This window comes from Schistocerca gregaria, chromosome 6 (genome assembly GCF_023897955.1).
Source record: "Schistocerca gregaria isolate iqSchGreg1 chromosome 6, iqSchGreg1.2, whole genome shotgun sequence".
NCBI lineage: Eukaryota > Metazoa > Arthropoda > Insecta > Orthoptera > Acrididae > Schistocerca > Schistocerca gregaria.
The window spans coordinates 34,578,641-34,592,350 of NC_064925.1; the positions used below are offsets into that span (position 1 = coordinate 34,578,641).

Below are 13,710 nucleotides of genomic sequence, written 5' to 3' on the forward strand. Positions count from 1 at the left end.
TTAAAAGGTACATATTGTAGGTACCCTGTATGCCAAATATAATTCATTCAAAGGTTGCTATATTGTTGCTGTTTATGATGATAAAAGGTACTTAGGATGTGTTGCAGAGTGCTGTGAAGCAGAAGGTGGCATGTTTGTGAACTTCATGGCACCAGCAGGACCAGCAAGATCGTTTCATTGGCCACGTTTGGCAGACAGGTGTTGGATTCCTTTTGAACATATTCTTATGGCAGTTCCAGTCTCTACCACAGTGTCAGGAAGACAGTACAATTTGCCACTCAATGTACAGAGTACAGTAGCTAAAGTGTGGGAGAACTTCTGTTCGAAGCACAATCGACTGGTTTTTAGCAGTTAATATGAATGATAGGTTGTGTTAATCTATGTGTTGTTGCTTAGTGATTAAACAGTTGTGGGAGAGTATAAGAAGAGGCAGAACAGTTTATGGTATCTTTTTACAGAACCGTGTTGTGGATAAATGGCCACATCACCAAATATATCTGTCAACTTCCATTGTACACAAATGTCTTGCAATAACATGCTGAAATTTCGAGATATATATCACTATGGTCTACTTATGCAGTGTGTGAAATTTGGCTTGAATACCACTTGTCCCTTTTGTGCTACCACACTTCGAAAATCCATGTTTTGCAGGTAATTTTTCAAATTTTTGTATTTTCGTGTGCATGTAACTCTGTTTGTGTGACTGATATGTGCGTGATGAGTTCTGTGTGTTTAGGCCACATTAAGCTTACCACAAAAAAATTTATACTCTTTTTGAGTGAATTATATTTGGCGCAGAGGGCACCTACAATATGTACCTTTTAATGTATTACATTTGTTTTAATCACATAGTGGAATTTTTTAAATTCACTCAGAAATATGTTGTTGGTGTTTTGATTCATGGAGTGTGTTCTCTAAAAGGATGTTACTGGGTTGTAAAAATTTCACTGCACTGTGTGGAATAGTTCCAAGGTTCTTAAGACCTGAAGTTGGGTCTGAAGATAGATTGCCAGATGCGGGTTGCAATTTCTGGGTCACGCCACCTTCTTTCACAAGCCATAATTCTGGAACTAATTGGCAGGGGAAACTAATACCTAGTACACTAGTGTTCCACACATGGTAGAAGTAGTGTACTGAGTTTCAGTTAAATCTGAGACTATAAGCTGGAGCCCCTGGTTGAACTGACATGGAATAACCCAATACTGTTCTTTGAAGGGTGAGAGCTCTGTTTCAAAGCAATAGCATTTCATCAGCTAAACAAATGTTGCTGATCTTCCTGCATTCTTTAGTTGTACTGCATTCATGATCAAACAGGTTGTTTCAAAATTCGTATTGCAGGCTTCTACAGTTGAAGAGGGGATTCATAGTCTTGAACTGACTCGTGTCCAGAAGTGAACTGTTTGAATATAAAAGAAGTTACAAGATGGAACCACTTCGAAATCTTTCAATTAAATGTACAGTCTGTAATGGTATAGCTGTTCAACACATGTACCTACTAGACCTTTTTTGAATCATCTCAGCCTGTCATGTGCCATTTATGGCATCAGAGCTCAGTTGTCTCTGCTGTGTGCATACCATGAAGTGGTAGATTTGATTGTGATGTGATCTTCTAACTTGGTACATCTCCAGCCATGGTCCCCTTATCAAAATTTTATCTACTAAATCGCCTCTACATCCTCTGGAGGTCAGTCTATCATACTATTTTTTAGCCATATGGTTGTTTCTGTCTTGTGCGCAACTGCTCAATTAGTCTCACCTCCTTACAATTCATCTTCAGTTTTTTATTTCAATCATCTTATTTCATTTCATGTAGTCAGGAATATTTTTTATGCCTGATAATTGCATAACATTAGTCTTTTTAACATTAAGGATTAAGCTGTTTGTTGCGAACCCATTGTAAGCCTTTTTCCATTATTCTCCTGGTTGCGTAAGGTATGGATGTGTTTGGACCATTTATCAATATACTTCATGATCATACTTGTTTTCGTAGTACTCATTAGTGCCTGAAGATGTTCAGTGCTACCAGCCGAACCACACTGTTTCCTTCCGTTCTGTCCATTGACTTCTTGTAATCCGGGCCTACAGCCTCAATTTTTTTTTTAGATGAGGTAGTTTACCACTTTTGGCTGTGAAAAGCCACAAGCGAAAGTGATATAATTTAAAGTGCGTGTCGTCTATTATTAGCATAACACTGAACTTGAACATCTAAATAATGTCTTAATTTCTCACAGCTTATAACGTGATATAGTGATATTTAATGTTTTCCAGCAAAAACTGATATAAATATCAAATGGAAAAACTGTCTAGCATAAAGATATTCTGCTTTTATAACGGTATTGCTATGTAATGTAAAACCTGTTTTTCTGTCCTCAGCACATGCATCCAAAAGACTGATTAGATTATTCATGGAGAATTGCATTGCTTTGCCACTGCACATGGTAAAAGTGTTTTCAGTGGACGTGAGGCACTGCTTAAAGACTTACTTGATAAAGCAAGTTCCCAGTGGACATTTGAAAATCAAATCGTAGTAGCTAAGCAGCTGTAGAATTTGGCTCAAGAAAACATTTCTGGTATCCATTTAGAATTATACAACTTACGTATACTGGCAAAGTAAGGTTATTGGCTCAACACATTAATTCAAAAACCACGTGAATTTCAGGCTGCAGTGAAGGTATATTCTGAGTGGTAAACCAAGTAGGCTAGCACGTTCTAAACAGCATACTTGCTCAGAAGATGTGTGTGTCATTGAAGATGGACTTGGTACAGTTGCTTCAACTGTTGTTGTTGTTGTTGTTGTGGTCTTCAGTCCTGAGACTGATTTGATGCAGCTCTCCATGCTACTCTATCCTGTGCAAGCTTCTTCATCTCCCAGTACCTACTGCAACCTACATCCTTCTGAATCTGCTTAGTGTATTCATCTTTCGGTCTCCCTCTATGATTTTTACCCTCCACGCTGCCCTCCAATACTAAATTGGTGATCCCTTCATGCCTCAGAACATGTCCTACCAACCGATCCCTTCTTCTGGTCAAATTGTGCCACAAACTTCTCTTCTCCCCAATCTATTCAATACTTCCTCATTAGTTATGTGATCTACCCATCTAATCTTCAGCATTCTTCTGTAGCACCACATTTCGAAAGCTTTTATTCTCTTCTTGTCCACTATTTATCGTCCATGTTTCACTTCCATACATGGCTACACTCCATACAAATACTTTCAGAAAAGACTTCCTGGCACTTAAATCTATACTCGATGTTAACAAATTTCTCTTCTTAAGAAACGCTTTCCTTGCCATTGCCAGTCTACATTTTATATCCTCTCTACTTTGACCATCATCAGTTATTTTGCTCTCCAAATAGCAAAACTCCTTTACTACTTTAAGTGTCTCATTTCCTAATCTAATTCCCTCAGCATCACCCGACTTAATTCGACTTCATTCAATTATCCGTGTTTTGCTTTTTTTGATGTTCATCTTATATCCTCCTTTCAAGACACTGTCCATTCCGTTCAACTGCTCTTCCAAGTCCTTTGCTGTCTCTGACAGAATTACTATGTCATCGGCGAACCTCAAACTTTTTATTTCTTCTCCCTGGATTATATAAAATTACATGGGGAGTATTTTATTTTACTTTTTTATATATAATCTACACCAGTTGAAAATAAGTTTTACATTTATTACTTCAGGATCTGGTGAAATTGATAATGTCCAGAAGAAGATGGGCACCAAGTTGAGGAAGTTGAAATAAAGTTTGAGAGACAAGAAACTTTCTGATAGTGAAACCATAAGAGGCTGGCTGGCAGACAAAATGATTGATGAACCACAGCAGTATTATGGGACGGCCATTAGAAATAATACTGAGGATTTGTTGAAAAATGAAGCAGGCAGTTCATACAGCCATAAACATTGAACTCAAGCAGCAGTCATATATATCATAAAACCTATTTACAGAGACTTGGCAAATCCTGAGTTACTGAAGAACTGTGTGCATGGTCAGAGTCAAAATACCAACTAGTTGTTCAATAATCTTATTTGTATTCGCGAACCAAAAAATGTTTTTGTTGGAATGAAGACATTTAAGTGGTCGTCATGGGGATGGGGGGGGGGGGGGGGGGGGTCAGATGGGAATTAATCCTGGAGCAAACTACATCAGAGAACTTGAATGGCTGGATAAGAGTTGCGTTGATAAAGCAGAGTATGCAGCACAGTTGGCCACTTAGGAGTCCAGAAAGAAGAAGAAAATTGGAAAAAGATAAAGAGGATGATATACAGTACGGTGCAGGGTGCTTTTGAGTGACTAAAATTAAAAAAATAAATATATATTAAGTGAGTCTTTTAAACTTTTAAGTGAGTCTTTTAAACTTTAGAAACCAGTCCTGAAAATTTGCATTTTCTATTGCATTTTTCCCCAAATCCCAGAAACCGCTTTGAGTAGAGTATCCAAATTTTCAGGGAGTAATAAGATACATATCCTTAGTCTACAGGACTAAAAAAAAGAATATAATGTTATGTATAATTAAAATTATTTAGGATAATGTCAAAAAAAGTACACAAAATTTTAACCATGTAATTAAGAAATTGTATTTCCGAAAGTAGCTGAATTGCAATTATTGAAGTTCATTAGACTCAGAACATACAGTTTAATGTCCTATAAAAGTTTCATGTCAATGGCTGCAGTGGTTCCTGAAATACAGTAAATTCAAGTCACTAATTTTAACACTGTCTGGATATGGCATTCAAACTCCCCGTAATATAGCTTTCTTAATTTTGGTTTGTGAGAACTCATCTTGAAATGTAAATTATGCTGTAAACACACTAATGGAAACATTTATTTAGCACAAATAAAGAGGATGTTTTTGAGATTTTCCACAGTATATTTTTTCATGTTGTAGTAAAGTCAAGAATCATTGTGATGTATTGACTCAAGCTTTAGCTTCCTAGATGAATGTTTTTGAAGTTCGTTTCATGGCCATTTGGGAGCAGTGAGCAACTTTCATTACTTGTACTCTTTGTATATTGTAAACTATGAGGGGCCGATTAGTGTCCTGTGTAAAATATTTAACGATATTTCCATAAGAAATATGAATTGTATGCTGCTGTGGAAGCTAAGTGATTACTTTCTTGAATAGAGTTTTCTCTAGGCCATTGCCAGTAGCTCCTCCAATCCTCAATATATTAAAATTCCGAAATTTTTATACGGTCACTTTAGGCCAAACAATACTGCTCATTTCAGAAAAAATAGGAGCCACAACTGTCACAATAAATTTGTCAAGTAGTATTGTATTCGAAAGGGGTCAATACTTTCGATTTGTAATATGCACCTACAAAAAAAGAATCAATTATGTTATTACAGATTATTTTTTGAAAGGGCTTTAGCAAATATACTGATTGAGCAACCTCTCTGTGTGTCAACGTGTTTCCAGATTTCTCCAGCACCTGAAAACTGATATTTCTAAATGAGGCCCTTGCTTTTAAAATATGTATGTTTCAATATCTATAGTTAATGAGCTAGGAAAGAAAAATTACTGAAGAAGAGCTAGATCAGATTTGAAGTTACAGAATTTGAAAGACTGAAATTATCATAATTTTCTCTTAAATATTGGTGAACTTGTTAATAGCTTTTGTTGGAGGTATGATGCATTACTGAGTGTTGATTTGTGTGGTTTGTGATCTAAAATAATTAGAGAAAAAAATCCAGTTGAGTTATAAGATCTTCCTGTCCCATGTATGATTATTGACATCTATAGAAAATTCTTTATTACTTTTCCAGACTCTGCTTGCTCACCATCTGAGAAGAAAGAATCTCTGAAGAATGGTATGTCTGATGGCAACATGCCAAGCGAAAATTGTTTAAAATGCTTTTGATATTAGTACCGTGTTTCATCAGATAATAGGACGACATTAAATTGAGACCTATTCTATTTTTTAATCTTTAAAAAGTTAATCATTAATTATGACACCAGCTGTGTGGAGAATAGTAGTAGTATTAGTGATAGGTGTCTGTATTAGATTTAAGCTACCATGCGATGTCTTGATGTTGAAGTTTCAAGTAGTTAAAAAAATTATCTTTTTTCTTTGTGTTAATACCATTTTAGTGCACACATACCCATGTGACAAGGGCAGTCAGTTTTGACACAAGTAGTCCCGAGGTCTCGGCATTTGTTTTCTCAGTACTTGTTAGACGGCCCTGGGGTACCTGAGCTGGGGACTCGTAAGTGCCACCAGTCGCCTGCCACCTTAGCTGTGGGCAGGCGTGGTGGAACTCCGTGTGCTACAGCGCATTGAGGGGGGGGGGGGGGGAGCTTTGATTGATTGCCAGGATCGTGAGGATGGTAAAAAATCTGCATAAAAACCTGTCAGTCTCAAGGTGTGTTGCAGTCATGCCAATGAAATGTTTGGGTGTTGAGGTGGAACAGTTGTTAGTAGGGGGGACCTGTTGCAACTTGTGGTGTGTCATGTGGGAAAGGCCGTGGCATATCGTTGAGCTCTTCGAAGTATGGTGGATAGCCATGTGAATGAAATACAAAAGACTATATGTAGCTTAGATAGATGTTGTAAAAATATTATGCCGATGAGAGGTCTCTCTTTGTACAGTGTGAAGTGAATGCGGCATGTAGGTGTGGAGCCTGAGCAGTGGTAGAGTGTACAATTTTATGGTGCCACCTGTGCAGATGCTTTGGAGGGGCTGCCATAGGATAAGCAAGCAGACCTATCTAAGAATGACAATAATAGTAAAGACACAAAATAGACTGGTTGATTTTGGGTGAAGGTCCGGATTAAGAAAGTTATTGTTATATTGTCAGTAAGGTACCCTTGTCACTGCTTAAAACATTTATCGATAATTAAGACAGTTGTTTCAGAAGATTTCCATTTTCAAGTACCTGCATATACAGAGTTTGGGAATTACAATGTGCTATAGTTCCATAAGAATATTAGACTTAATTTTTTGTAAGTGAAGAATGTTGTGAGTTACTGAGTTTAACTGAAAATGCAGTTATAATTTTCGTTCAACGTGTACGTCTATACTCTGCAAACAACTGTGACGTACATGGCAGAGAGTAAGTCCCAAGTTAATTATTATGAACTACACAAACAAATGTGTTGTAATTAATTTTTTATATTCCTAAATTATGTATGTAAGAGGGAAACATGTTTATGTTGTCCTGACGAGTATATAACATCTGGTGTGACTGTATCTGGTGACTGTTCTTGTTGATTGGGTGCTGTTTTATACTGTGTGACATATTTTGATATGGCATTGTAGATATTCCTTGAAATGTTTTTTAACAGTCTACACCATAGATGTTTTATATTTACATATTAAGGAACTATGGTCAGAGGTGATATATCTTCAGGTATCTCTAGTGTGTGTGTTCTATCTTTGGTTCTCAATTTATATCAGTGTTGTTCTGACATATAAATAATGTTTGGTGTGACTGTTCTTGTTACATTTCATGTGAAATTCAAGAAATTGCAGTGCCATGTTGATTTTATGCTGTTAGGTTTCATACAGCAGAGAGTGATATTTTAGTGTAAAATCATGAAATATTTAGCGTACTTTAGGACAATTAACACCACGGTGCTTTATATTTAGCCTACATAACAACAGACATTGGCCAGAGGTAAAGATGTCTTTAGGCATCTCTGGCTTGTGTATCCTCTCTTTCACTCTCGACTTTTATTGATTAAGTCAGTGAAATTATCTAAATAATTTTTGTGTTTGAAATTGGTGTGTTCATTGAGAATTTCCTTCTGATATTTTTTTGTGTGTTCTTCCAAAATATTCATTTCTGATCCTTTTGGTGTTTTATGTAATAATTGTACAGTGACACCTTTATTCTGGCTTTCGAGGGGAATATCATCGCAGGGGAAGTCAAGGTTGTGTGTTACTGATGTGATGTGAAGTCGTACGTCCTGCCACCCCTGAGGTGCTTTCAGTGCTTGTGTTTTGTGTGTCTTCCCTTTGTACGGCGGACCCTCTGTGTGGTGACTGTGGCCACACACTCCCTGAGGGAAGACCCTGTGTTCTGCCACCTGTGTGTGTCAACTGTCATGACCGCCACTCTCCACTCCTGCCAGATTGCCCAGTTTACAAGAACAAAAAAGATCAAACAGCACAAGTCCCTGGATTGTCTGTTTTATGCTGAGGCTTGCCTGAAATGTGACCACCTCCACCCAGTGTCGATTTCTTCTACTTTTGCCTCTGTTGCATCCTTTCCCTCTTCTACCTCTTCCTTACCCCAGCCTCCTCCCCCTCCCCTCTAGGTGCTGTCACTCACCCTCCCCAACCAAAGAAATGCCCCCTTCTTCGATGTCTCCCTATCTTGACCCCCTGGAGGTGTCATCTCCCCCTTCGCCATACGAGTCTGATATTTATGGATGTCACCCAATCCTCATTGGTGATTACGACTGACTTGGTGACATGGCATCCCCTCGGCTTCTTTATGTCTAACCTGGACTCTCACCACACGATAACCCTGTGGAATTGCAACAGATATTACTGTCATCTACCAGAAATACAACTTGTTTCCTCATATTCTGCATTCTGTCTTGCTCTTCAAGAATCGCCCTTTCGTGATGACCATTCCTAAATGTTTCATAGTTGCTGCCCGCAGTGGGGCTGAGCCCTCGCCTGTGGTTGATTGGGAGGTCGTTCCAAGGCATGGCAGGCAGCGAAAGACGTCCCCGGAGGCTGATCAGAAAGCCTCCCCGGTGCGTCTGACAAACAGGTTTCAGGCATTGTCTCTGGCTGAGCCAGATACAGCTGCCTGCCCTGTTTCAGAGGATCATTCTCAGCCTTCAAGGTCCGGGCAATCGCAGAGAGTGGGCTTATTGGTAGTTGGGAGCTCTAATGTAATGGGGCCCCTTAGGGATATGGCGGCTAAGGAGGGGAAGAAATCCAGTGTACACTCTGTGTGCATTCCGGGAGGAGTCATTCCTGATGTGGAAAGGGTCCTTCCGGATGCCATGAAGAGCACAGGGTGCAGCCAGCTGCAGGTGGTGGCACATGTCGGCATTAATGACGTGTATCGCTTTGGATCTGAGGAAATTCTCTCTGGATTCCAGCGGCCATCTGATTTGGTGAAGGCTGCCGGTCTTGCTTACGAAATGAAGGCAGAGCTCACCATCTGCAGCATCGTCGACAGAACGGACTGCAGACCTTTGGTGCAGAGCCGGGTGGAGGGTCTGAATCAGAAGCTCAGACGGTTTTGCGACCGTGTTGGCTGCAGATTCCTTGACTTGCTCCATAGGGTGGTGGGGTTTCGGGTTCCGCTGAATAGATCAGGAGTTCACTACACTCAGCTGGCGGCTACACGGGTAGCGGAGGCTGTGTGGCGTGGACTGGACGGATTTTTAGGTTAGATGGCCTCGGGAAAGAACGGGGTGGGCTGCAATCTCGAAGGGTGCATGGTAAATACAGGACGTGCTTGGATCAAGGAACAGTCGGAATTGTAGTTGTAAATTGTTGTAGTTGTGCTGGGAAAGTCCCTGAGATTCAAGCACTAATAGAAAGCACAGAAGGTGAAATCGTTATAGGTACAGAAATCTGGCTAAAGCCAGAAATAAGTTCTGCAGAAATTTTTACGAAGTCTCAGATGGTGTTCAGGAAAGATAGATTAGGCAGAATTGGTGGTGGAGTGTTTGTGTCTGTCAGTAGTGGTTTATCTTGTAGTGAAGTCGAAGTAGATACTTGGAGCGAATTGGTATGGGTGGTTGTTATACAGCTGAACTAAGTTAATAATTGGCTCCTTCTACCGACCCCCAGACTCCGATGATATAGTTGCGGAACAGTTCAGAGAAAATTTGAGTCTCGTAACAAATAAATACCCGACTCATACGGTTATAGTTGGTGAGGACTTCAACCTTCCCTTGATATGTTGGCAAAAATACTTGTTCATAACCGGCGGTAGGCAGAAAACACCTTCCGAGATTGTCCTAAATGCTTTCTCCGAAAATTATTTCAAGCAGTTAGTCCACGAACCAACGCGAATTGTAAATGGTTGCAAAAACATACTTGACCTCTTAGCCACAAACAATCCACAGCTGATAGAAAGCATCGTGACTGATACAGGGATTAGTGATCACAAGTTTGTTGTATCTAGGCTCAATACAGTTTCTTCCAAGTCCACCAGAAACAAACGCAAAAAAATTTTATTTAAAAAAGCGGATAAAGTGTCGCTAGAAGCCTTCCTAAGAGACAATCTCCATTCCTTCCGAACTGACTATGCAAATGTAGACGAAATGTGGCTCAAATTCAAAGATATAGTAGCAACAGCGATTGAGAGATTCATAACTCATAAATTGGTAAGAGATGGAACGGTCCCCCGTGGTACACAAAACAGGTCCGAACGCTGTTGCAGAGGCAACGGAAAAAGCATGCGAAGTTCAGAAGAATGCGAAATCCCGAAGATTGTCTAATATTTACAGACGCGCAAAATTTAGCATGGACTTCAACGCGAGATGCCTTTAATAGGTTCCACAACGAAACATTGTCTCAAAATTTGGTAGAAAATCCAAAGAAATTCTGGTCGTATGTGAAGTACACAAGCGGCAAGACGCAGTCAATACCTTCGCTGCGCAGTGCCGATGGTACTATTGCCGACAACTGTGCCTCTAAAGCGGAGTTATTGAACGCAGTTTTCCTAAATTCCTTCACCAAGGAAGACGAATGGAATATTCCAGAATTTGAAACACGAACAGCTGCTAGTGTGAGTTTCTTAGAAGTAGATACCTTAGGGGTTGTGAAGCAACTCAAATCGCTTGATACGGGCAAGTCTTCAGGTCCAGATTGTATACCGATTAGGTTCCTTTCAGATTATGCTGAGACAATAGCTCCCTACTTAGCACTCACATACAATCACTCGCTCACCGATAGATCTGTACCTACAGATTGGAAAACTGCGCAGGTCGCACCAGTGTAAGAAGGGTAGTAGAAGTAATCCATCTAACTACAGACCTATATCATTGACGTCGGTTTGCAGTAGGGTTTTGGAGCATATACTGTATTCGAACATTATGAATCACCTCAAAGGAAACGATCTATTGGTACGTAATCAGCATGGTTTCAGAAAACATCGCTCTTGTGCAACGCAGCTAGCTGTTTATTCGCATGAAGTAATGGCCGCTATCGACAGGGGATCTCAAGTTGATTCCCTATTTCTAGATTTCCGGAAAGCTTTTGACACCGTTCCTCACAAGCGACTTCTAATCAAGCTGCGGAGCTATGGGGTATCGTCTCAGTTGTGCGACTGGATTCGTGATTTCCTGTCAGGAAGGTCGCAGTTCGTAGTAATAGACGGCAAATCATCGAGTAAAACTGAAGTGATATCAGGTGTTCCCCAGGGAAGCGTCCTGGGACCTTTGCTGTTCCTGATCTATATAAATGACCTGGGTGACAATCTGAGCAGTTCTCTTAGGTTGTTCACAGATGATGCTGTAATTTACCGTCTAGTAAGGTCATCCGAAGACCAGTATCAGTTGCAAAGTGATTTAGAAAAGATTGCTGTATGGTGTGGCAGGTGGCAGTTGACGCTAAATAACGAAAAGTGTGAGGTGATCCACATGAGTTCCAAAAGAAATCCGTTGGAATTCGATTACTCGATAAATAGTAGAATTCTCAAGGCTGTCAATTCAACTAAGTACCTGGGTGTTAAAATTACGTACAACTTCAGTTGGAAAGACCACATAGATAATATTGTGGGGAAGGCGAGCCAAAGGTTGCGTTTCATTGGCAGGACACTTAGAAGATGCAACAAGTCCACTAAAGAGACAGCTTACACTACTCTCGTTCGTCCTTTGTTAGAATATTGCTGCGCAGTGTGGGATCCTTACCAGGTGGGATTGACGGAGGACATCGAAAGGGTGCAAAAAATGGCAGATAGTTTTGTATTATCACGTAATAGGGGAGAGAGTGTGGCAGATATGATACGCGAATTGGGGTGGAAGTCATTACAGCAAAGACGTTTTTCGTCGCGGCGAGATCTTCTTACGAAATTTCAGTCACCAACTTTCTCTTCCGAATGCAAAAATATTTTGTTGAGTCCAACCTACGTAGGTAGGAATGATCATCAAAATAAAATACGAGAAATCAGAGAATCAGAGCTCGAACAGAAAGGTTTAGGTGTTTGTTTTTCCTGCGCGCTGTTAGGGAGTGAAATGGTAGGAGAGAGTATGATTGTGGTTTCGAGGAACCCTCTGCCAAGCACTTAAATGTGAATTGCAGAGTAGTCATGTAGATGTAGATGTAGATGTTGGGGATTCTGTTGGAACTGTGACCTCCCGGGATATCATCTGGAGTGGTCCACACTTTGGTTTGCACCGATGTCATTATTGACTGAACCTCCATTCGTACCACTGTGTATGCAATAGTGGTACAAGTGTGAAAGGTTCCAGCAAACACCCCTTGCAATATCTACCTCCCTCCAGGTAGGTCAGTTCCTTATGTTGACCTGCCTACCGTAATACGACGACTCTTGTTCCTGTATCACTTCCTGGGGGACTTCAGTGCACACCACCAATCTGTGGGGAGTACCACTTCCACAGGTGGGGGTGTTCTAACTGACCAACTTATGACAGACTTCGATTTGTGTCTGCTCACTGATGATTCCCCCACCCACTCAATGCCACCTTTTCTGCTATCAATCTCCTCCCCTGCTTTTGTGTCCTCCCTGGTTGCCCATGACGATCTTTGTCACAGTGACCATTTTCTGATGATGCTATCGTTCACCTGCCACCACCAGGCAGACAGTCCCCCACATTAGGCTTTCCACAGAGCCAGATGGCCTTTATACATGTCTGCTGTGCACTTTGACACCTCTCAAATTGCATTGATGTGATCGTGCAAGACGTCTCTACCACTATTCTTCATGCTGCTGGCACTGCTATCACACTATCCACAGGTCTTCCTCATCGGCCAGTACAGTGGTGGACCATGGATGTTGCAGTTGCTATCCTGGACTACCGACAGGCTCTGCAATGATTTAGACGACACCCTTCAGAGACTAATCGCTTTTAAGTGTCTGCATGCTAAAGCACACTACCTTATTAAGCAGAATAAAAAGGAAAGGTGGGAGCACTATGTTTCTTCCCTGGGAATGTATGCCTCATCATCACAGGCTTGACCGAGCTCCATAGCTTTCTGGGCCACCAGTGACAATAAACTGTCCAGAATCTTATTGTAAAAGGTACTTTGTGTACTGATCTGTGGGTCCTCACAGAACACCTTGCGACACACTTTTCGACAGCATCGGCATTCTCTTCCTATCCTGCTACCTTTATCTGGCAGAAAAGATGAGTTGAAGAAACCCCCAACAGTTTAAACTTCCACCAAACTGAATTCTATAATGAAGCCTCCAATGAATGGGAATTCTTGCAGACTTTTAACTCTTCACATGACACAACCCCAGGCTCAAATGCCCTCCACAACTAGACGATCCAATACTTGGGTGTCACCCAGGGGCAAATGTCTACCCAGCGTCTTCAACTGCATTTGGCTCACGGATGACTTTCCCTCACAATGGCGAGACAGCGCTAGAAAGAATCCAACGTCTCTCGGCAGGTACGGCCCGATTAACATGACCAATGTACTCTGTAAACTGCTTGATAGAATGGTTAGCATCAGTTTATAATGGGTACTCGAATCTTGGGGTCTTTTTCCCCGTATCACCGTGGCTTCTGGGAAGAATGATCTCCATCTGACCATTTACTCAGGTT

At 40.8% G+C, this 13,710-nt stretch overlaps 1 protein-coding gene across 1 annotated transcript in view; it reads left to right on the plus strand.

Annotated features, from left to right (window-relative positions):
• Positions 1-13,710, plus strand: part of LOC126278261 (DNA mismatch repair protein Msh6) — a 321,536-nt gene that overhangs the window by 20,346 nt on the left and 287,480 nt on the right. Inside the window, exon 2 of the mRNA XM_049978261.1 lies at positions 5,768-5,812. Coding sequence (XP_049834218.1) covers positions 5,768-5,812 — 45 coding nt within the window. The remainder of the gene's footprint in view (positions 1-5,767; positions 5,813-13,710) is intronic.